Raw genomic sequence first — 25,000 nt, 5'->3', positions numbered from 1 at the left:
TTTTCTGACATCAGCAGATAAACTGACAATAAATAAATAAGTCTTCATATTTCCAGGCCTATATCGCAAACGTAAAAGAAAAGCTATTTGAATAAAGATTATTATGTTATTGTAAATTGCAGCTGCAGTCAGTGGGTGATGTTTGGACCTGGTAGCCTTCCAGTATATATATTTTAAATATGGAGGTAGATTAAACAAATGCCCCTTCATCCAGATCTTTGTCCACAGAGGTTTGTAATATTTGGTTTTTCATTGAACCCTCCTTTTATTTACAGTTTGGTTACTTAATTAGAAACTACTGACCAGGACCAAACAGCACAGATGAGCACACTAACTCACATCCACCGACATGTCTGTCATACAACCATGGTCAAGTCACACATGCAAATAATTAAAAGAAATCATAAATAGGAAGATATTTGCACACACACACACACACACACACACACACACACACACACACACACACACACACACAGAGGCTGTCCTCTGCTCTGTGTGATGAAGCAGCAGAGGTTTGCGCTGGGAACAGGCAGCAACAGTTACATGAACGCGATGTTAAGCCGATGCCACGTCTGACAAGTGCAGAGACGGACAAGTAAAGGAAACAAGTTTGTGAGAAAGACTAGAAGGAGGCAATTAAAGGCAGCTTGAGAGACACAGAACGGAGCAACAATCCGGTCTGAAAATGAAAACCACGAGGCTTGTTATTGAGATGACAGCTGTGTGTGTGTGTGTGTGTGTGTGTGTCTGCATAATGCTGACAGGTTGTGAGCTGCTCCGTCTGCGTGTTTCAACGTGTGCGTCGGCCTCCTCAGACAGGACAGCAGGAGGAAGCTCAGCCTGAATAAATGAAACAGGACGGTGTTTGTCTGCTCTGGGAGGTCGAGTTCTTTTAAGAGAAAGCTAAATCGATGGCCGCACGTCTTCTCTGTCTCGCGGCAGGAAGAGCCGCGACCTTAAATAATCGCAAAAAGCCTCGGAAATCACTTCCCCGGTTCCCACTGCTGTCTCTCTGCAGCGAGACGCTTCTTCAGCGGGCCGGCAGAGACGGCTTAACGAGGCTGGATACGCTCAGAGGAACAAGAGGGGAAGCCAAGAGCCACGGGAACTGAATCCATTCAAGGAGACGTTACACCGAGAGGCTTCACCTCTTCCATGTGTTGAAATATGACTCGAGTCAAGAGTAAATTAATTATAACGTCAACATTAACGCTGAAAACTCCTCTTGGCTCTTCGTGAGGAGCTGAAAATCTTAAATTGAGCATCTGGACTCAGTGCGTCGATGTTGAAGTGTACTCCAGGGTGTGTCGGTACGCCGTGACATCACTGTGACCACGCCCCCCCCCCCCCCCCCCCGCGCCTGTTAGTGACGCTTGATGTGGTTGGAGGTGCAACGGAATAAAATACGCATGCTGTACACTTTAAGATGTTTTTTTTGTGTGTAAAGTGTCCACCAAAACACAGCCTCAGTCTAATATTCCACATTATGAATGCGGAACATTTTTGCCCCCCCCCGCCACAAAAAAAAGGCATTTTATCACAGCTCTGCCCGCTCACGCTGCCACTCTAAAAGCCGCGTAAAGAGGGCTGCGCTGACATTTTCAGTAACGCGGAGATAGAGGCGTCACATTCTGCGATGAAGCTCACACCAGATCAAAGACGACGAGAAGACGAGAGAGGGAAGAGGAGGGGAGCGAGGAGGGGATGAAAAGGACACGGCGTTGCATAAAGCGGTTTTTACCCCCCGTCGGAGAGGGGGGGGGGGGGGGGGGGGGGGGTTGATAAGAAAACGCTGTGTAAGCTGGAACAAGCTTTACACAGCGATGGAGAGGGAGGATGAAAGAGAATAAGGGAGAGAGAGGAGACGGAGAGAGGACAAACAAGAGGGTAAAGAGACAAGCAGAGGACAGACTATGAAGACAGAGACTAATGCCGTGTCCCACTTCTTCCCTTCACCCTTGACTTTTCCCTCACTTTTATGCTTTCACTGTCCTTACAGCAAACAATTACTCGGCTCTCTCCCAGTCCTGCACTGAGCAGCAGCAGCAGCAGCAGCTACCCATAAGACCTTGCAAACAGTTCGGCTGAAGGTTTCCGCGTAACGACGCATCTATTCCGCCTCCGACTACCTGGAGTCCACAGAGCGGCGTCTTATCGCAGAGCGGTGGACGCCTGGTGCGGCGCTTCTGACCAGGCTTGGAGCTCAACTCGACTATTGCTGCTGTCAGGAGAAAAAAAAAAGAAAAAAAAGCCAATTGGAAAGCAAGCTCTTGACAATACAGAGGCCCAAACACACACACACACACACACACACACACACTGAGCTGATTCAAAAGAGCTGCTGGAGGCTGTTTTATAAGACGCTGGCCAAGTCAAACCTTCGCTCAGCACACTGCATCCAGTTGATCTCTATCTCGTAAACACAACTTGGACTTACTGTTTAACTAGGGGGTGGAAAAAGTTCACGATCATCGATGTGTAAACGTGTAATGTGCAAAACGCGCACGAGTTCAAACTCAGTTCAAAACAAGTGTTAGCTCTGCTCAATGCACTTCTCTGTGTGTGTGTGTGTGTGTGTGTGTGTGTGTGTGTGTATGTGTGTGTGTGTGTGTGTGTGTGTGTGCTTATTGTCCGTTCAGCCGGGCCACACTGGAGACTTTTCAGTGGCAACAACAAACAATGCGGCCTGTTTGAAAGTGAGGCTGAGTTCCTGCAGACAGACGGACTGTTGTTGTCGTCCTCGGTACAAACAGTGGGCTTTGTTTCCCCGCTGGCTGCACACGACCCGTACGCCGACCAATGATCGCCGGGGTCGTTTAAAGTTGACCCGCCTCCAGGGAGAGCTCAATTTAAACTTTTTCAATACTCAGTTTGGACGTCGAGCTGAGAAACTTTTTTTCACAATACTGAGAAAAAAAAAAAGGTCGACAGATTCCCCTCAGTCTTGAGGAGGAAGGCAGATTGAAAGCCGAGCCCAGTAAAGCAAACTTGCATTTACGTTCCAGCGGGCGTCGGAAAAAAGATGTTTGACTGCTTTTATGACGCGAAAAATCAATTTCCACTCTCGTCATCGTCACAGGACTTCTGGTAACACTGTCACAGAGACGCATTAAAAAGAGACGGTTGACATGATGCAGAGCTTGTCACCGCCGCTGCCCTGAGCCTCAACCGTCCCGGGAGGAAGTGGACACAACCCAGATCAAATCACAGCGTTATAAACAGAGTTAATCTCACACTAAATCAGTATATTTGGTTCCTCTTCTTCCTGGGTCTCTATATGGAAAGGCAGGGAGGCGGATCAGAGGTTTTTATCACAACACTGTGAGAAAACGTGTTTACTCAGCGATCGGTGCAGACTAATATTTAGGGAGGAGAAGACTGAGTGTGTTCCCTGTGTTTAGGAGATAGCTGCAGCTAACAATATGTAAACAGAGAGTGAAAAGATGTCTGTGGCTCACAGGCACAAAGGAGAGAGGTGGAGGAGACAGAGGGAGGGGGAGCGCTGGTGCGATGGAGGGACAATTCAATTTCCTCTCCGTCATCAGAGATGGGGGGGGGGGGGTGTACGGTCAGGAGTGGATTATCTCATCCCAAACAGAACAGGACAGGGTTGGGATGTCTGAATGTTAATGGGAGCAGGAAGTAGCAGTGAAACGCTCCACTGGAATCAAAGTGAATTCTCTCTTTTTTGTACAATTTTTTTTTAGGGTTCGGGACATAAACATGGAAGACAGACGCAAAGACAGACAAACAGACGATAACATGAAGCAGTTGCGATGACGTAGGTAATGACATAAGAGTCAGGGAGCGTAGAATACAATTAGATTGGGTTACGTAGGGTGTGTGTGTGTGTCATATTAATATTATTATTAATAATGTATTTTTAGTCCAGTTTAAAAGTCTTGTGCCTGTCTGATGTTGGAGGGAGTCTGACTGCTGAGGAGTGACATTGTAGTTTTTTCTTCTCATGTTTTGTGTTTGTTTTTTTGTGTGTTGGGAGGTCTGAGCAGCCCCGCCCACACCGGAGACCCCACTATGCCGCAAAAAAGGCCGGGAGACGGGAGCCAGGCAACCGCAGCCCCCAGTCCGGCACCGCACCCTCATCGCTGCCGTCACAACAACTACGATGTTAAATCACAGAAGAAAGAGAGAGAGAAAAGAAAATCAATCAGTCAAGGTGCTTTCTGTTAAAGTAGGGTCCACTGATGATCTGTCTACAACCTGGGAAAGTCATCGGTAACAATTGTCATCTAATCGAAACGAGTCATAAATCAGAGAACCTTCTTTCATCTGCACTAAAATCCCAGCAGACAGACACAGTTAGAGACTAGCTGGTGAACACAGAGGAACATATAGCAGCTAAAGAGTCAGACATCTCTCTTGGTAGGAACCAGAACCAGAGGTAAAAGAGTGTGACTGTTACATAATAATATACGGCAACCAGTCATGTTGCAGTTTACATCCGTGTCCGTCAGAAATGTCATCACTTCATCAGGTCTCAGTGACCTTTGACCACAAAAATCTGAAGAGCTCATCCTGGAGTCGAGGCGGACGCTTGTGATGAATTTCGAGAACGTCCTCCGGGTGTTTGTGAGGTATCGACGGGACGGACGGACAGACGACCCGCGAACATGACGCCTCCGGCCACAGACGACAGCCGATTGGTTTTGGACATTTCATTTTAGCCGATGAGTTCCACCTCTTTTGTTCTCCACACGGTCCGTTTAGCAAGCAAAGCCCGCTCAAACGGGACTGTTCATTACTACTCGGACTACCCAGAATCCTCTCCATGTTGCCTGCAGAATCTGAGGATAATAGAGATGACACGCGTGGCTGTCGCTCACATTGCTCCTCACATGTAGAAACCCCGTTGCACAAAAATCAATGGCGTCAAGTTGCTGCCGAGTCCGCCGTAACGTTCTTCATCAGAGGTGATTTTCAGAGTCTGTGGATCGCTGAGAGGAAACAAAAGAGAACTCATCAGCTCCCAATAACAGCTGAAAAAGGAGAGAGTTTCGCACCGATGCGGCCGAATCAATCCCTTTCCCTCGGAGGGTTTAAGGAACACGCAGCATGGACTCACCGCTTAACGCTCGATAACGACCCCGTCTGAGCTGTACGTAGACGCCAGCTCGAGATCCTGATCTCTCGCTTCTCTCCGGCTCGTTCTCTGAAGCCGATCACGGGGAAAAAGGTTTGCGAGGAAGCTCACCGCAGGAAGACGAACCGGTGCGGCCTTTGAGCGAGAAGTCTATTGTTGTTCCTCAGATTCTGAACTTTCTCCAAATCAAAACCATTACCCCCCCCCCCCCCCCCCCGCTGCTGCCAACGCATTCTGAATTCATGTCTCTTTGGTGCCAAAAGCTTTTTCATGAGAATCCAGATTCATGAAAGAGCCTTTGAGAAATGTCTTTGGTTTGAATCAAACTCTAATGGGAGGATTAATGCTGTTTGCCATCCAGCTGCTGACTTGTTCGGGGCTTGTGGTTTGCATTTTCACTTTCCTTTTATACATTTTGGCTGGTGAATCCTATAAAAAAAAAAAAAGCTGCTGGCGAATGATGAAAAATGCTATTAGGAGCGAAGTGAGAGAGAAAAACAGACGGCCGTGAAGCCAAACAAACAGCATCAACAAGCGAACCCAGACCACTGAAAAGCCTCCAACAGCACGCAAAGGAACATCGTTTACTGCTCGATGTTCTACCGTGACTAAACCTTTGTTCCTTTGTTAGAGTTCAAGGTTTTCCATCGCAAGGACTGCAACTCCGTTAACATCGAATAAAGTGAATTATAATGGCTTGTGCCACATTCAGACAGTATTAACATGAAGGTGGGGAATAAAGTAAACAGTATGTGTGCTCCGCGGCTATTTAACTCAATGTTCCGGATGGTATTTTTACCTTCAGGAAAGGCCAGGATATGATCTGTAATACAACATTATTCACCAACTTTCTGCGGGACAAAAACAAAAGAGACAGCCAAAAGCTCACACTCCTTCTCCGAGTCATAATTGAACCACATCTGTGCGATATATATCAGTGGTACATGCACTTCCCGAGGATGTCTTTATCTTTGGTGTCCATCGCAAAGAAATCTACTTTAATCATAAAAAGTAGATGCTTCAGAAGAATCCTCATGTTTTAAAGTTTCCTTAAAGTGTCGACAAACAGGCATGTCGTCATCATCACATCGGTTCCCAAATAGAGCTGTGTGTTGGTGCTGGCATGTTTCCATCTATCGGATTTTTCGACTTAACTCCATTCTCAAATAAAAGTCACATTTTACACGTTTATTATGAAAGAAAAGAAGAAGAACAGAGAAACCAGAGAAACGTCAAAATACAAAGACGTCACTCAGGACAGGGACCAGGGAGCTCAACAAAACACTGCAGTGAAGATGAGTTTTATTGATTGATGGTTTTATAAATTCAGGACATATAAAGAGAAATATCCAGATTCCTGCAGTCAGCCTGTGATCTGCATCATCTCTGGTCTGCTGAGATTATGATTTCCTACCTCACGGCTGACGTTCAAACCCCCAAACGCACCCTAACCCTCACTTCACCTCACACGTATCGGATGCAGATACCTCTCCACCTCTCCATCTCACGCTGAAGCATGAGAGCCACGCACCAAGACACAGACTGTACCACTGTGGACTTCAGGGAAAGTGTGAAAACAACATCCTCCTAACCCCCAAAAGGAATTCATAACTGTGCTACATGTACATGTCGTGTCCTGCTGCTTTTATCACCCGGGTGCTGCTGCTACAGCAAGACAGCTCTTGCTGAGTTGGAAGTGGGGTCACAATACTTCTTGGTACCAAGCGAGTATTCAAACTGTTGAGTACCAAAAGCTGCCCCCAAATGCTTGTTCAGGATTACAGTCTATTGGTGTATTCTATACTCTTCGACCAGTTAAATCAAACTTAGTAAGTAAAGTAGTTATGAGTAGTGGCCGTGAATAAGGCTAATGCAAATATCAAATTAAAGGTGCAGTGTGTATCACGGTACGGTATATCCAGTGAGGTGCATACATCACTGTACGGTATATCCAGTGAGGTACATATATCACTGTACGGTATATCCAGTGAGGTGCATATATCACTGTACGGTATATCCAGTGAGGTACATACATCACTGTACGGTATATCCAGTGAGGTGCATATATCACTGTACGGTATATCCAGTGAGGTACATACATCACTGTACGGTATATCCAGTGAGGTACATACATCACTGTACGGTATATCCAGTGAGGTGCATATATCACTGTACGGTATATCCAGTGAGGTACATACATCACTGTACGGTATATCCAGTGAGGTACATACATCACTGTACGGTATATCCAGTGAGGTGCATATATCACTGTACGGTATATCCAGTGAGGTACATACATCACTGTACGGTATATCCAGTGAGGTGCATACATCACGGTACGGTATATCCAGTGAGGTGCATACATCACTGTACGGTATATCCAGTGAGATGCATACATCACTGTACGGTATATCCAGTGAGGTGCATACATCACTGTACGGTATATCCAGTGAGGTGCATACATCACTGTACGGTATATCCAGTGAGGTACATATATCACTGTACGGTATATCCAGTGAGGTACATACATCACCGTACGGTATATATCCAGTGAGGTGCATACATCACTGTACGGTATATCCAGTGAGGTGCATACATCACTGTACGGTATATTCAGTGAGGTGCATACATCACTGTACGGTATATCCAGTGAGGTGCATACATCACTGTACGGTATATCCAGTGAGGTACATACATCACCGTACGTTATATATCCAGTGAGGTGCATACATCACTGTACGGTATATGCAGTGGGACGGCAGCAGGCAGCCCTAATATGTTTCATACTGTGACAGGCTGTAGTTACTCAAGCCATGAGGGAGTTAGCCTGGGTGTCCTTGGATGCTGGGAACTGATCCGTATATATAGGTCGCTATTGATTAGGAAAAGGAGTGATCGATGCAGAGTGGAATTCTCTGAGGGAAACCGCACACAAACCCACTCTGTACAAGCTGCAGCAACCATACGCCATTAGTGTTACTGGGCAAAAAGATGAAGAGGGAAGCACTGAGGTTCACACACAGCCAGATTAACGACACGTGAGCAAGTGTAAAGGAGGGGACGAAGCGGATTCACGGAGCCTGAGGAAAAATGCTACCAGAAAATGTTGGATTCAAAGTCGGCTGAGCCAAGGAGCTTGCTTGCCGCTCCGTGTTTAGAAATATTTTATTATTGGTTTCGAGTATTTTGAGGAACTTCTGAGACGTCCTGACTTGCAGCTCCTTCATCTGCCGTCGATGCCGTTATATGAAACGAGAGTCTTTGTTGTAAAGATATATGAAAACACAAAATGTCGTTCTCTGTATCAGGTACTTGTCCCTCTATGAGACGCACAGCTCTAAGAGCTGAATACTTTACCTTGTAAGTGTCCTTCAAGTGGCATTTAAATGACTAATTGTGGATTCAGGACACTTCCGTGTGTTTGCTGTGTGAGCCAGTTTGAAGCAGGAAGCGTTGGCTCACAGCGAGACATGAAAAACAAGCTGGGCGAGAGAATGATTTCTACGGTGCAGCTAGATGTGACACAAAGGGACAAACAACCGTCTTTGTGTGAAGACAATGACGGAAGATGGACTCAATGACCCTCCCCATTTCCACCCGATATCAACTTACTAGACACATTACCTTGATAATGACATCTGATCACGGGGCCTGGACATTAAAAAACTGGTATTAACGAGCCTTGTCATGTCTATTCTGTCTGTGAACAAGTATCCCTTTGCAGGTTGGTGTAGGTGGAGCAGGAGCTGGAACTAAATGGACTCATTCTCCTGTCTGAAAAGGGAGAGGACTCATATTCAAATCAGTTCTCAATAGCAGGAAGTTATTATTTATCTGGTAACATTAGCTCACAGCAAGACATGATTGCAGCGGAGCAGGAAACAATGAGGCTCCTGCTGCGAGAACGCTGGAATAACAACTGCTGGCGAATGGTAAAAAAAAGGCAACAGCATGTTCAAGGGGGTTTTGCTGAGACCAGATCCCACCGTGCAAATGTGGAATCGTTGATTTTTAAAAATGCAGCTGACTAAGAACCAGTGTTTGAGGTGGATCAGTAGCGTCTAGCTGGAACCCAACCGGCCCAGTAATGAAATCAGCAACGGTGCCGATAGCGATCCCTGAATCACGTTTTGTAGATGCATCAAAATGAGTTTTCATGTTTTTGTTGCACTGCATACATTTGATCGGGTTAGTTTGGGTTTGACAGAACTATAGAAGACAGAACCTACGTCCTGTCCTCCCCGAGGGAGCTCTGCTGCTCTTACACCGTAGCAACAGCCATCCAGAACTTCCTGTAATTGGACCGAAAGACCGAACCATCCGGAAACAATGTTTCCACACTAGAAACAAACCGAGACCATGCTTTGGTCCGATCCCGACCGATATGTGGATCAAACTGAAAAGTCCGAAAGTCCGGACTCAACAAGGCGGGCGTGAAAGGGCCTCTAAAAACTCAGCTCACCTCTTTGTCAGGACTGTTTGTGATTAGACCGACAATAACCAAAGAACTCGCAAACTATCGTCACATTCCGAGTAAAAATTCTGCATCCATTTACACCTCGCATTTGACGCCATAGGGATTTTGGTGCTCATTGTTTAACCGAATAGCAAACACTACCTTGGTGATGCTGGTAATGTGCAGTTTCTGTTGTTGGGATAGCATCGAGGATTAAACTTTTCTTCTTCTTTTTTTTTTTTTCACGCACACTTACTCACACAGGCGTTTCCTCTAACAGCTAAAACCTCCAGCACGGATCAATAACGTGTGTGATGGATGGACGGAGAAAAGAGATCCTGATACGCAGAGAGAGAGAGAGAGAGAGAGAGAGAGGGAAGAAGAGGGTGAGACGAAGAAGCGGTAATGGGATCTCCTCCTAAACCGATGCGGTCGATAGAGATCGCGTATCCGACCCCAGATCGGCGGCTGTGCGCGGAGACCAGGAGCTCTAAATGACTCGTTACAGACCGGGACTAGAACGATAAGACCGGCCGACCCTCACTTGGGAGGCACCTGGCTGAACGGAGAGACAAAGAGGGAGGCGGCGGCGGCGGCGGCAGGAGGAAACGGGAGCGGCAGAAAGCCTTGTGAGTGCTGCAACCCAGTTAGTGTGATTGATGGCGGACATTAGGTAGGAGACCGGCGGAGACGGCTGGTTCTATGAGACCTAAAACTATACATCACCTCCCTACAGAACGGCTCTGCCCTGCTCCATTAGAGAGGCGATAGCTCACTCTCCTAATTAACGACCATTCATTTGTGTGTGTGTGTGTGTGTGTGTGTGTGTGTGCACGTGCTTGCAAGGCAAAAAAGCAGAGGGAGCTAATAAAGCTAAGTAAAGCAGGTTTGCGAATAAGCCACCGAGCTGTCAATAATCCCCCCCGCCAAGCTCGCTGGGAGCGGTTCGATTAATGTCGCATATGTTTTTACACGCGTTCATGCACTCACATAAATAAGCAATCCCACTCTAACGACCCAGAGCGTGTTTAGAGCAATGACCCAAGACATATTCCCATCTCGTTATGGTGAACAACAAAGGTGGGGTTTTTTTTTTTTATTCAACAATTTTGAGAAGGCAGAGAGCAGAAATAATCAGCTGATTTAAGGATTAGTCGATAAAGAAAAGTGAATAAGTCACGTTTTAAGTACTGGTTCCAGCTTCTTAATCTTCTATCATAATAAACGGAATATTCTGGGTTTAACAATAACGCACATTATAAAGAAAGTAATTACAGATTAATCAATAATATAGGTGATTGTTACCTGCACCCGTAATGTAGTGATAACGAATGAAGAGAAGGAACAGAAAACATGAAGCAAAACAAAATACTTCAAGAGAACCAGAACAGATTTTAGAAGAAAAAAAAGAAGAAGAAAACTAAATAAACAAAAAATAATGAGCTCTATTAATAGCCTGAACAGAAAACATGAACACACTGACTCAGTTAACCAGAGGCAGATAAGAAGCAGTCACAGAGAACAACGGGCAAAAGGGTGAGATAAGAGTCGGACCTCCTGTGTGTGTGTGTGTGTGTGTGTGTGTGTGTGTGTGTGTGTGTGTGTGTGTGTATTTGTACTTATCCCCCCCACCGCCGTCTCATGTTGCGTGGTCGTCACACTCTGCTCTCCGCGTGAGATACCAAACACACACTCTCTCTCACACACACACACACACACACACACACACACACACACACACACACACACACACACACACACACACACACACACTCATCTCAAAGTGCAAATGAGAAAACCACACTGCGCTCAAAACATCATTACCCAGAGCTCCCAGGGTGTGAGGACGTCGTCGCTCCGTTAGTCTCCACTCTGTTGCATCTCTCACACTAGTTTGAACTTGAAAACACAACGAGGAAACACGCTCCTGTGAAATGTAACGAATGACCAATCAAACACACAACCAAGTGTTGACATTCTTAAAAAGAACACATTGGGCCTCATGCAGGAACATGCTTGAGCTCTTCTCTTCTAGACAGAATATCAGCTTTACCTTTTATCTACTTTTTGATTTTTGATTTGAGTGATTCTATGTAACGTCATCTGCATGTATTGCTATAACTGAAGGGTTCACTGTACATTTTTGTGCTGGTATTATGAATGACACTTACGATTCCCTTACTTAAAAGACAGATTAAACTCAGACTAGTTCTCACAAGGATGGAAGAACACACACACACACACACACACACACACACACACACACACACACACACACACACACACACACACACACACACTGTGGTGGATCTCATCTCAAGTCAAGCCTTTCATTTCCAATTAGCTCAGGTCACACTTTTATTTATTGGGCTGTAAAAAACCTGCAAAGTACTGGACACACACACACACATGCGCACTCGCACACACACACACACACACACACACACACACACACACACACACACGCCAATGAAATCCCCTATAATTACAACAGACATGTTCCACTTCCTGTTCTGATGGACAGGAAGAAGTTCCACCTCACTAGACCTCACTAATCAATCCCTGCACGCAATCAGTCCACCTGTCAATCATTGGCTCAGCCACAGTGGTCTGCTTATCAAAGACAGGCAGAGATAAGTGTGTGTGTGTGTGTGTGTGTGTGTGTGTGTGTGTGTGTGTGTGTGTGTGTGTGTGTGTGTGCTCATTCTGAGATTCAATTACCTGGAAAGGGGAAGAAAACAGAAAGATTTGGTTGGAGAGAAAGACGTGGAGGCAGACGGGAAGATGAGGTTGTTGTTTTTATTTTAACTCTGCAGGGTAGCACAACTCATGGTTAACACACACACACACACACACACACACACACACACACACTGTAAAATTCCAGTCTCAGACACCATATTTCAGACCGTCAAAAGAATTGTGTCAGTGAAAAGTTTGTCCTGAAGAAAACTAATGTGAGAAACCCAAAGCAGCCGATCCGATCCATCACACGTTACTTGTAGTATGGGAACCAAAGCAACAATGGCTGCCATGCTCCGTGTGGGGAAACGAACCCGCCGTAATGACTCCTTCCCAAAAAAATGAATGAATAAAACAAACTTGTGCTCATGAATATTCCGGATAAGGGGGGGGGGGGGGGAATGGCCTGAAGCTAAACGCAGCCCCTAATCACATCCACATAGACCTTCTGGGCTCTCTGAAGTTTGTTTGTGTGAACATTGGGGAAAAATGTGTTTCATACATCTGTGCTGCCTCTCCTTTAACAGAGCGCTCTGTTGGAGTAAACAGTGGCGAGACCAAAGCAGAGGCCTGTGGGGATCCGGAGAGCAGAGCCACATTTTATCTCCACTCCGCTTTTATCTGCTGTGTGGGGATAAATAAAGCCTGCATTACTCCCAGATCTCCCCCTCGCCGACCCCTCACACACACACACACACACACACACACACACACACACACAGATTGTCCAGGGTAAAACTAAAGCTCGTCTTTCTCAACACAAACACACTCCCAGAGTTAATCAAAACAAGACGCCGAGGCTCAATGAAGACATCGATTTCTCAGAGATGCGTCGAAGGCGAGCAGAAACAGAAATGGGAGGAGAGAGGTGAGACGACCCGCATCCACGGCGTCTCTGAGCCCCACCGCGGTTGCCAAGGTGACAAGGACACTGCGCTCCGGCAAAGTATATGCGTGGGCACATGTATGTGTGTGTGTGTGTGTGTGTTTGTGGGATCAGGATCTTTGCAGTGCAGAGTGAAGGGTAACAGTGATCGCTGTGTAACATCTTGGACAACAGAGAGAGAGAGAGAGAGAGAGAGAGAGAGAGAGAGAGAGAGAGAGAGAGAGAGAGAGAGAGAGAGAGAGAGAGAGAGAGAGAGAGAGAGAGAAGGACAGAGGGAGGAGGGGCCAGTTTGACTTGAACAGGCCAATGACGAGGCTGAACACGAACCCGGTGTGCGTTTGCGTCCGTTTCAGCGTATCGACGTCACGTTTCCAGCCACATGTGCGGCGTCTGGTGCGACCTCGAAGGGGTCTCCGCCCGCTGTCTACAGAACTAGAATGTTAGAATGTGGCCTGAAATCGACGCGCTTGTCGGCGCGTGACGTTCACCGTTTATAACACGAGTGTGACATCAACAACATCAGGAAACGCACATAATTGTGATAACGACTTCCCCCATATTGCCTAGCCCTAATGTGCCCCTTCTATAGAATATTAATCTCATTTTGTACGAGCGCACGTTTAGTCTGCCCTTCAAGCCCCGCCCCCACAGGTAAGTTGCTTAGATCTGTGTATGTTATTGGCTACCATAACTATAATCTCAGGACCTGCCACTGTCACTTTTTCTGGCCTTTTGACCGTAACATTGGACAGACTACCGACGGCTCTGAACACACTCCTCCCACATTTAGCCTCATTTAAATGCGCGTGGGCAGTCTTCAAAAGGGCAAAAGGGCAGAACAAAAAGGAATAAGGGTTCCCGTTCTAATTTCCACTTGAAGGCTCCTCTGTCATCTGCGGAAAGCCGACACGGAAGACTGCTGAAAATGAGACCTCTTTACGCCGGCTAATTATTCCACAGGAATGAGTCGCCCGCAGCCTCGGCTGATGTTGTGCTTTGTTTTCCCTCTGTGCATTCCAAATGTGCACTGATCGCATGCAGACACTTCATTTTTCATGGTCCGTCCCTAATTGCTGTCTGCAGTCAGTCATGCTGGATGTCACAGCAGGAGGTGGTGTCTGTGTGTGTGTGTGTGTGTGTGTGTGTGTGTGTGTGTGTGTGTGTGTGTGTGTGTGTTTACTGGCAGGTAATTAACTCAATATAGTCAAAAATCAAGTGGAAGCAAATGAACCAGTAAAGCTAATTCTGGAGTGTGTTGCTGTGGATGATTGTCATGTGCAGGCAGGTGGTAGTTAGTCGAATGTAGTCCAACGGACAAGAACAAAAGGAGAAAACGAACAACCCATTTGACTTTTCCCCCCCATTAGCTGCAAAGTAGTGGAACATCTGCAGGGCGGGAAATGGGAGTCAGGTTAAAATACACAAAACACTTCCTTGGATCCGTCTACCTTCCCATGCTTGACTGGGAGGCTAAAAGCCCTGCGCCGCTAATAAGGCTGGGGGGTGAAAGTGTTAGCGGTTAGCGGTTAGCACATGAGGCCAGAAAGAGCGAAGTGGAGCGATGGAGAAAAAGGGATATGGAAGAGCGAGAGCGCCTTAATGAAGATACGTCGTTAGAGGTGCAGAGGAGGGCCGGTTTGGTAATTACAGGTCCGGCAGGCGGCTGACTGGTTACTCGGGGGGGGGGGGGGGGGGGCTTGCACTGCTGCCCGCGCTTTCACCCAATTAAAGTCTGTCACCATGAGGAGAAAAAAAAAAAAGTGTAAAAAGGCCGCGGCGATGACAAACGAGGGGAGCGGAGCAGCAGACGGAGCGGCACCGTTAACGGCGCACTCGGCGAAATGGAAGTATTTGTTAGGAGATCAACCCCGTCCGAAAGCTGCCGCCGTGGTGCGGAAAGAGCTTTTATTACGCGAGACCAGTCGCGTGCTTCAATTATTTATTAGCCTATTTAAGTCTCGTAATTAAGGAGCACATTAGCGGTGAGATCATAAAAAGAGAAAAGGGGACTTTGTGGCAGTTCGCAGTAAAGCGCTCCAGATGACCCGTTAGTGCGGGTGTCCGGTCCCGGTGGCTTCTTTGTTTATTAGGCTCTCTGGATTTAATCAGCCCGAAAAGTGTTTTCCAACGTCTTTACTTTATTACATTTTTTTGGGAAAGCCACGCAAATGTGGCATTAACGTTCCTCTTTATTGGCAGTATTTCATAGTAAGGATATCGGGCTGATACCGACTCAAATAGCTGGATCTGTTATTCTATATTTGTCCACTATATATACACTGTATATATTTTATACTGGAATTATAACCAATGATTTGCTGCATTTAAAAAAGGCCTTAAACTTTTTTCCTCGAAGATGTTTCACCAAGCTGCTGTGAACGATTTATTACTTAATTAATAAATAACAATTCAGCATAAGTATCCATGTAAGTATTTGCCATGATGCCATTCACTGCCACACAGTGAGGCTGATAGGTGTAGAACTGGTATCGGATCAGCTGCTGGTAAAGTCGTCCTATAATCAGGGTCACCTCATCTTCAGGCCATTATAGTGTTTTAAAGAAAAAAACGAAGTAAAGGACAGACGTGTGCAGACTTCTTAACAGCCTATAAATAATGTGTTTGTTTGCTATTCCTTCATTTTACAGAGCAGACAGCAGGCGAAGCTTCACCTCCATCTCTGACTCCATCCATCTATTTACCCTCCTCTACCCCCTGAGTGAGTTTTGTTATTACACTCTGGCTTGATTTATTCATTCTGTCCATCATAGCCTTGCTCTTCTACCCCCCCCCCCCCCTCCTCATCCCTCCCTCTGCATAACATTTTCCATCTCATCTCGGGATGCACCGCTGGACTTGTCCAATCTCCTGTCTGCTGAGGTGTGAGATGTACGATGTGGAAGTCAGAGCCGTAACCCCGCCGGCCTCCTCTCTGCCCTTCACCTTCGACAAACAAAACAAAAAAAAAAAAAACAACCAACCAGCTCGCATGCAGGAGCAGGCAGGTTTCACTGTGTATGCCAGCGACGGTAGCGCTGTGTTGCCGCGTTGCTGAGTCTGAGAAACGACTGCAGCTGAAACTTATTTCACTTTCCCGAGTTTGCAGAAGTCCGATGTTTGCTCGACATCTGGGTCAAACAGAATGTACAGAAAAAAAAAAAAAACGCTCAATAAAGTCGACGAAAGATATTGACGGACGTAAAGCGGGCATTGGTGACCCGAGGGTCGTCGGTTCAATCCCCCGAGTCGGCAGGATTAATCTGGGTTTAGACGTGAAAAGCAGCGCTTGCCCCGCCCACAAAAACCACCAGTGAGTCCCTGAACACCAACTGCTCCAGTGGAGGCCAACACATCACACTGTGGTTGTACCGGGAAGCTTCCAGGTGTAGATGTGCAATACCTATGTTGGCTGAAAAAAAGATTTTTAATCTCAATAAGGCTCTCATGGTAAAATAATGTTTAAATTCCTTAAAAATTACTTGTTCTTTTCTATTTTTTAAACCGACCCAAGAAAAAACAAATATAAATACAAAAACATATTGCACCAACATGACGATATGTTGTGTATATAGAATGTCATGTGATGTATATATGTTGCTATCCTAAAATATGACGTGGAATAATGATCCAGCCCTGTTACGATACTGTAACACGACTCCTCCAGACCTTTCACAGCCGATGGAGAGAGATTCGGTTGAGTTTTCTGAGACGCCCACCGTCTGCAGTGAAGTGGTCCATTACTAAAATATAGTTCCCGCTCTCCTTTTGTGCCGAGGAGTCCAGGTTCAAAGAAGGACGCTGCAGTCGTGCGGAGCCCAGCTGAGGCGGACTCGTCTCTCTCACCTGGGCTCCAGCTGCACCACCGGGGGGCCTCGCCGCTTTCTTCCACCGACGCACCCGGCGACTCCTCTTCAGCTTTAAGCTCTCTCCTCCTCGACGTAAAGAGGACCGGGCGATGAGAGCAGAGATGCGGGACGGAGAAAGAGCCAAGAGAAGGCGGAGAGGAGACGACAGAGAGGGAGAGAAGAAGAACGACGCAGAGGTGCTTTGAAATGAAGACGACGGCAGAGGAGAACGTAAAGAAAGAGAGGAAGCTTAGCGGCAGCGCATGTGAATATCGGGTCATTTCAAGTGTCAATGTTTGAACTGAAGGGGATTATACAAGACAGAGGAACGTCTCATCCATACGAGTCTCTGTCTAGAGATCAATGCATGAATAGGCATGAGTGCATAGAGAACTTCTTAGAAGCTCTTTGCTTCACTTATTTAAAGGGGAGAAAAGAAGAGTCAACAGTGGAACTGACAAATTTCAAAGCTCAAGAACGTATAGTAAACATGAGTGTGCATTTCTCTATACATACAGGATACTGTGTGTGTGTGTGTGTGTGTGTGTGTGTGTGTGTGTGCGTGTGTGTGTGTGTGTGCAGTGGAAGGAGACAGGCATGTGCGGTGTCCTGCGGTAAGAATAGTACAGGAACACAGTTTCCTCCTTTAGCTATGAATCATGCTGATGACAAGGACAACTGACAGCCTGCAGCAAGATAAAGAGGTGTGTGCGTGTGTGTGTGTGTGTGTGTGTGTGTGTGTGTGTGTGTGTGTGTGTGTGAAGTGAATGTGAAAATAAGCAGGACAGACAGCATGAAGATATGCAAGGAGAAGATAAGCTACTCACCACACACGAACACACACACACACACACACACACCCTGTGCTCCTTCTGCTCCCCGTCTCCTCTGAGAGAGCCCAACCTTCAGCATGAGTCATCACCACAGCGGCTGCTCTTGATGCACTTCTACTCTGCGCTGCTTTTCACAAGGAACAACAGTGCCTTGAGAGAGACACACACACACACACACACACACACACACACACACACACACACACACACACACACACACACACACACACAGTGTTCGCTGGCTTCATTTGGCCCCTTTTTTGCTTCCAGACTGAACAAAAGTGCAGAACTGTGTTCGCTCTGCAGACCTCGGATGATTGGCTCTTTAAACTAAAGCACCAGTAGCTGCAGTGAGCATCTGCAAGCACCACAGTCGCTCTCTGTCAACAGCCACGCTTCAGTGGCCCTTTGGTTGAATTAAAAGCAAACAAACACAGCATGCATTAAAAGTCTACATCGAGGTGAAGATGCGGATGGTTTATCATCGGGTTCCAGATCAGCTGGGACGTCCAAACCACGCGAGTAAACGCCGAGCCGTTACACCGTCCATCTCCGTTATTGTCTCCTCGGCCGCGGCGAGGACACTCGCTAATTATTCAACATGTTCTCATGTATATTTAAGCCCGACGTCTGCAGACAGCAGGTGTACGTCACGAAGAACGCTCCGGGCTCTGACTCATCGTTGTTCTTTGTTCCCGTTAACGGACTTCTTACAGTTTGTCTCGCTTTGTCTGAGATGAAAGGACAGTTTGAGTTGAACAAGGTATAAAGTATCCGTACGACATTTACGCTTGTCCAAAAGACACAAACTGACTGTAAAAAAACAGCTATAATCCAAAATGCTAAATTATTCCTTTAAGGTACAAAAAGAAGAGAACAAATGGTTTTCTTTGAACGTTACTATGTATGTTGTCCATGTGGATGAACTCAAATTACAGATCTAGACGTGGCGTCATTAAGTTAACTTATTGTTTGTGGCACGTTTTAAGAAGACTTAAAAACAGCACTTCATATCAAAGAGGTTTAAACCCGTGGTTTAAATCAACCGGTGCTCGACAGTGAGCGACAAGAGGACCAACAGGTTTATTTGTTGTTGTATTCGCCTGGTTGTGATCTCCTTGTATATATGAATGTGTGTATGTGTGTGTGTGTGTGTGTATGTGTGTGTGTGTGTCTGCCTCCCAGCAGAGTCTCACTGCATTTAATGATGTGCCTGAGCACGGGCTGCAACAACACAGCAGCACTCCTCTTTCATCTTCAGCCCCGTATCCTCCTTCCAGCAGAGTCTTTCATTCATTTTCTTTTTTTTTTGTTCCCCTCCAAAACAAATGCTAATAATATTCTAATCTGATTGTGTGTGTGTGTGTGTGTGTGTGTGTGTGTGTGTGTGTGTGTGTGTGTTATTGCAAAGTTCCACCTCCACAGTGAATGAAGCTGCTCAGTGAGAGAAAGAGAAGCGAGCTCTCAAAGACACTCTGGAACAAAATAGAAGGATAATTCTTCTTTCCTTTTCAAATGCTGCGCACACACACACACACACACACACACACACACACACACACACACACACACACACACACACACACACACACACACACACACACACACACACACAACCACCTGGTATGTGCAGGGGTTACCTGGCAACACTTGGTTGTTAGTCTGGGAACACACACACACACACACACACACACACACACACACACACACACACACACACACACACACACACACACATGTGCACTTAAAGTGTGTCAGAGAGAGAGGAGAAACAGGAGCGACGGACCCTCATCCATTAGCCAAGAGGTAAACACCATCTGGACCTCCGCAAATGCTTTACCCAACACACACACACACACACACACACACACACACACACACACACACACACACACTGTCAGCTCCATTCATTTCACACAATAACACACAATAACACAGGGCCACACTAGCAACACAGGTGCTGACAGCACAAACACTCAGGGGAAGTTCTCTGGCCATTAACATCATGGGTGGCAACGCACGCTTTTTAATCCACGCAAACACAAGGGGGGAGGGGGGGGGGCACTAATCCTCTTCCTGCAGTAAAGCGATTAAAGTCATGTCAACAAGGGCCAGGTAACGTACCAGGACTCTCCGTTTATTAGATATCATATAGACAGTTAGAGACAGATGCTTCTGTACTTCCTCTATGTATATTTGTCGAGCTGCTGCAGTGGATCACACTGGACTGAACAGGTTGTGCCTCATCAGGTGGACACTGATCAGAAATAGGACGGCTGGTTTTAAAATAGTGTTTTAGTCCGCGCCGTCTCACCGATACCGTCAACACGGAGCGGTCACGACACGAAGAGGAAGACAGATCCTATAAAAAACCATCCTGCACAAAATATCAAACAGTCGAGTGTTTCATAAAATATGACACAGACGGTGAGAAGAGAAGCAGCAGAGAAGGAAACAAGATGAGCCAGAGGGGCTCAGGTGGTCTCCTGAAACGCTAATGCAAGTCAATTCAAAGCGTGAGATGGGGCTTTAAGCCCGGTAATATAAAAACTCTGACGGCCGTGACCCCGACGAGCGGCGCCGCGCCGAAGCGGGACGCGCATGAACTGCTGTTTACTGAGAAACCGAGACGGGGAGGAGAGCGCCCGGCCGGGGAAAAGGAAAACATTCACAAACCTTGAGAAACACAATAGCCGGGGATTATTTGCTCGACTACAATAACTCGCTGGCGGCGTAGACGAAATCCTACATTTTCATGCATCTATGTTCATTTTAGACGAGGGGGGGGGGGGGGGGGTTCTGTCCACACACAGACGGTGGTCCTCGCATAGTATCAGAAGTCACAGGTTGTCCTCGTCACACACACACACACACTCTGTGAGACAAAGCTACTGCTGATGATTCCTCTCATTGAACTCTGATGCCATCTGCTGGTGGTTTCCCCACACTGCAGTCAAGTCATTGTTTTACTTCTCGTCCCAACATGATCCTCTAGAAATCATTCATTCGGACATTTAAATGTGATTCATAGTCTTATTAGTATTTTTGATGAAGATGATGCACAGTCAGCGTATTTCAGGGTATTTTATGCGATATGTTTATGTGTATTAATCTCCATCAGGCCGCAGCACTCTTGTTTTGCCGTGTGTTTACAGGCTGAACGCATACTCAGAATGTAAATGATTAGTCTGCAACATTAGTGGGTGTGGAGAAAATACCACTCGACTACTTCAGTAAAATCAGTCTTTCAAACGAGAGGAATTTGCTCGATTTGCTCAGTTCATGTCTCTGTAAAACACATTTAAATGTTATCAGCAATTAAAAGAGTTCCCACTGTGACAGACATCTGACATGATTTTTCTTACATTGTATATGTATCAGCTGCAGCTCCCCCACACAGCCACAGACGGTGCATACTAAGGACATGGAAAGGTAAAATCCTACAGCAGCTCCTCTAGTAATCCCCTTGACAACCAGCAGGGGTCAGAGAAGAGTTTACACACACACACACACACACACACACACACACACACACACACACACACACTCACACTGCAGAGATCTAGACTACAGCAATGTGAGGTCAGCAGACACTGTGCTGCAGCTTGACCCATTACAGCGAACACACACACGCAAATAGAGAAGTACACACACACACACACACACACACACACACACACACACACACACACACACACACAGGCATTTCTGCTCCAGTTCTTCCTCTCAGCATTGAGCAAACAAGTCTGTGGATGTTAAGTGCCTCAGCGTGTGTGTGTGTGTGTGTGTGTGTGTGTGTGTGTGTGTGTGTGTCATCCTGTGTGTGCCTCCCTGCATTCAGCTGGCAGAGTTCCAGTCCAACAGACATGTTCCATATGTGAGTCTGCAGATATCAGACAACCTGACCGCACTTCCTATTTATTTATTTTTTTTGCAGGACTAGGAGCAAACTCAAGACAGATTTCTGTCAAATCAATCATGCAAACAAGTGTCAGTGGTAAGGTGGCAGCCGTGATGGAATCATTTCTGCAACTTTTGTCATGTCAGCCATTTGTCTGGTGGTTTTGGAGGCTGAAATGTACTTTTTTCTTCCGCTGATGACATCATGGAAAAAAACGGTAAATAACTTGTTATGTTGAGGAGGACTGTTGCTAGTGTGGCCCTGTGTTTTTGTGTGTTATTGAGTGAAACGAATGGAGCTCACGGAGTGTGTGTGTGTGTGTGTGTGTCTGTGTGTGTGTTGCGTTAGTGCACTGACCAGTCCGGTGAGAGACGGAGCAGACTGCCCCAAGGATTGGCTCCTCATGCGGACCAGGTTGTTCCCCTCTCCTCCTCCTCCTGCGGACATCCCCCCCGTGGCCCCGGGCCCTCCACAACCTCCAGGTGGCCCCTGCCAGCCCAGCTGGCTCACGCCGGCGTGCAGACTGCTGGACAGAGGCAGCAGCTGCTTACCTGTGAGGCGAAAAGAGAATGACTCATCTAAAAAAAAAAAAAAAAACTAAAAAAAACCTGCTTCTCGGTTACACTGGACTAGAATCGATGCTTTGGTGCTTCATCGCCATATTTGTCGGTCTCCACCCTGAATGACTGGATGAGATTCAAACTGCCTTAAGTTGAATCACAGCTCGCATTAATCATTCTCAATGCAGCTGTCAAAAGGAACAAACCGGTTTTTGAGAAAACCTTAAAACACAACCGGCCATACATGTCTGAGCTACTGATCCACATCCGACTCGTACCGACACGAGGCCTCCGCTTGGTGAGACACGGCAGTTAATCCGGGGTAGAACATTCACTACACGACAGATTACGGACGTGGCGGATTGTTGGCGGATTAAGAGCGCGAGAGATCGGGGATCAAAGGATGACCTCAGGTAGCATCGGCGTGTGTGTGTGTGTGTGTGTGTGTGTGTCTGTGTGTGTGTTACCGGTCATGGCCAGGCTGCTGCGTCGGGCCCAGCTTTCGTCCTGGCTCAGCTGTCGGTGCAGTTTGGCTTTGGTAGCGGCGGTGGCTGCGGGCGACAGGTCGGGGTTGCTCAGCTTCCTGAAGAGGAGAGGAGGCGGAACCGCAAACTCCCTCTGGAGAGATGGAGAGGATGGAGAGATGGAGAGGATGGAGAGGATGGAGAGAGAAGAAAGGAGAAGAAGACTCGTTAGACTTTGGAACTCCGTGTCAGCTCATATTTTGAACCTCCAACTACTCATACTGCACTCCAGTGATCGGTACCGACTACTGACGAATAGGTTGCAGAAGGCCTCCTGAGGTGAACTACTTGCTACTCTCACATTTTTCTGTATTTTACTCTGACATTCAATGTACTATACATCCTACATGTGGTTTCAAGCAGAGAATAAACCCGCTAACCACTCGCTGACACCACATCTCCCCTTCACACCTGTGTTTCTCAGTGCGTAACAGCAGCAGTTAGCAGCTAGCCGCTAGCAGAGCGAGAGGCGCCCAGCGAGGCGAAGACGACTTCTCTGTCACTAGCCGACGCTTTCCAGCAGCAGAGCGAGAGGAGAGTCTGACTTATAATTCAGTTTGTCAGAACCATAAAGGAAAAGTTCCTCTGGACTTCCTCCACGTCCCCAAAGCTTTCCTAAGAGACGCTCCAGAGAAAATGCAGTGCAGCCAACACACACACACACACACACACACACACACACACACACACACACACACACACACACACACACACACTCTGAACGTTTGTGCGTGGGACTCCGGCTAAAACGATTTTGGAAACATCTGCTGTTGCCATGGAAACAAGGCCTGCCTGGGCTCATAACCCTGCTCTCTCTTGCCGGTGGACGAGCCCTTGACGAGACTTTTCCAGCAACATCTGGACGGCCCACGCCAACACACACACACACGCATGCACGCACACACACACACACACACGCACGCACACACACACACACACACACACACACGCTCCCAGACGGCTGCACGTATGACAGAGCTTTAGTGAAAGCTTCCGTTACTCTTCACCAACGAAACCTGCACCAACCGCTCTCCTCAAAAGTCTCTCACACACACACACACACACACACACACACACACACACACACACTAACTCTGTTGATGTGCAACAGAGTTATTAAAGAAAGGATGGATACCTCAGTTTACAACGTCCAAAGCCCCAGAAACACACACATCTGGATCCAATATTTGGGTCTCAAGAGACGACCAGACGATGCAATGTTTATTAACAACAGGCTTTCACTCGGCACCGCATCGCTGACGCGCTGGTGTTATTGCATTGCCGTTGATTGACAGCTTCAGAGGCTACAACCGAGTCGGTGCAGCGGATGACGCTAGCTCTCTGTGGGGGGGGGGGAGAAGCTCAGCACACTGACTCAGCTTGAGTTCACTGTCAAAAGCCAGTGAGTCTGCTGCAGCTCCTCATTCCACCAGCAGGAGGCAGACGGACAGCAATCTGCCGAGGGAGCGTGAAATTTAAATATACACAAGATGGAAGACGGCTAAACCGTCCCGGCACGGTGAACGTCAAAATTCTACAACACAGACTGCTGCACAGGGCCGTGACAGGGGGTGTGAGACGTGGGCTCAGGACGTCCCGACTGATCCACAGAACTGGCACCAATTAAGGTCTTTTGTGAAGGATTGAGTTCTCTTATGTAAGGCCTGATCCTTTTCTCCTCGTAGCCCAGGTACACCGGCTCCACTGGGACACGGACCCCGTTTCTTAACAACGCGCGGAACAATACAGCGAATCCGAACTCTTTGTTGGTACTTCCACCACGGCCGACAGAAACCCAACGCTGATCCCTTTATGAGTTTATATACGAGGAAACCGTCATTGTGCCGACTTCCCTTTAGTTAACTGTAGAGTAAAAGAACACCGTCATAGTCGGGGTCATCCTCAACAGTGGCGTTGTGAGAGACTGGAATCATCTATCAATGACTACGTCGTTCTGGAAATTTCACTCAAAAGGATTCATCAATTATCCAAAGTAGTCGCTGATTTAGCCGAGTGTTGATTTCACTGAAGGGGGAGAATTCATCAGCTGTAGCTAATTAACGCCAACTTTGTGAGGAAGTTGGAAATTCCATCTCTGGCCGACTGATGTTTCCCGCAGACGCGTGTGAAAACGAGAACCCTACGCAGC

The 25,000-nt window shown here is 47.0% G+C and overlaps 1 protein-coding gene across 1 annotated transcript in view; it reads right to left on the bottom strand.

Moving 5' to 3' along the window:
* Positions 1 to 25,000, bottom strand: part of mast2 (microtubule associated serine/threonine kinase 2) — a 129,896-nt gene that overhangs the window by 78,355 nt on the left and 26,541 nt on the right. Inside the window, 2 exon segments of the mRNA XM_068707986.1 lie at positions 22,125 to 22,318; positions 22,795 to 22,945. Of these exon segments, the coding sequence (XP_068564087.1) occupies positions 22,125 to 22,318; positions 22,795 to 22,945 (345 nt within the window).

The sequence above is a fragment of the Cebidichthys violaceus genome, unplaced genomic scaffold, assembly GCF_023349555.1.
Source record: "Cebidichthys violaceus isolate CVI_PGR_0920_01 unplaced genomic scaffold, fCebVio1.0.p SCAF_13, whole genome shotgun sequence".
In the NCBI taxonomy this organism is placed as follows: Eukaryota; Metazoa; Chordata; class Actinopteri; order Perciformes; family Stichaeidae; genus Cebidichthys; species Cebidichthys violaceus.
Note: the sequence above shows the minus strand (reverse complement) of the source record. Positions and strands in the feature narration are given on the sequence as shown.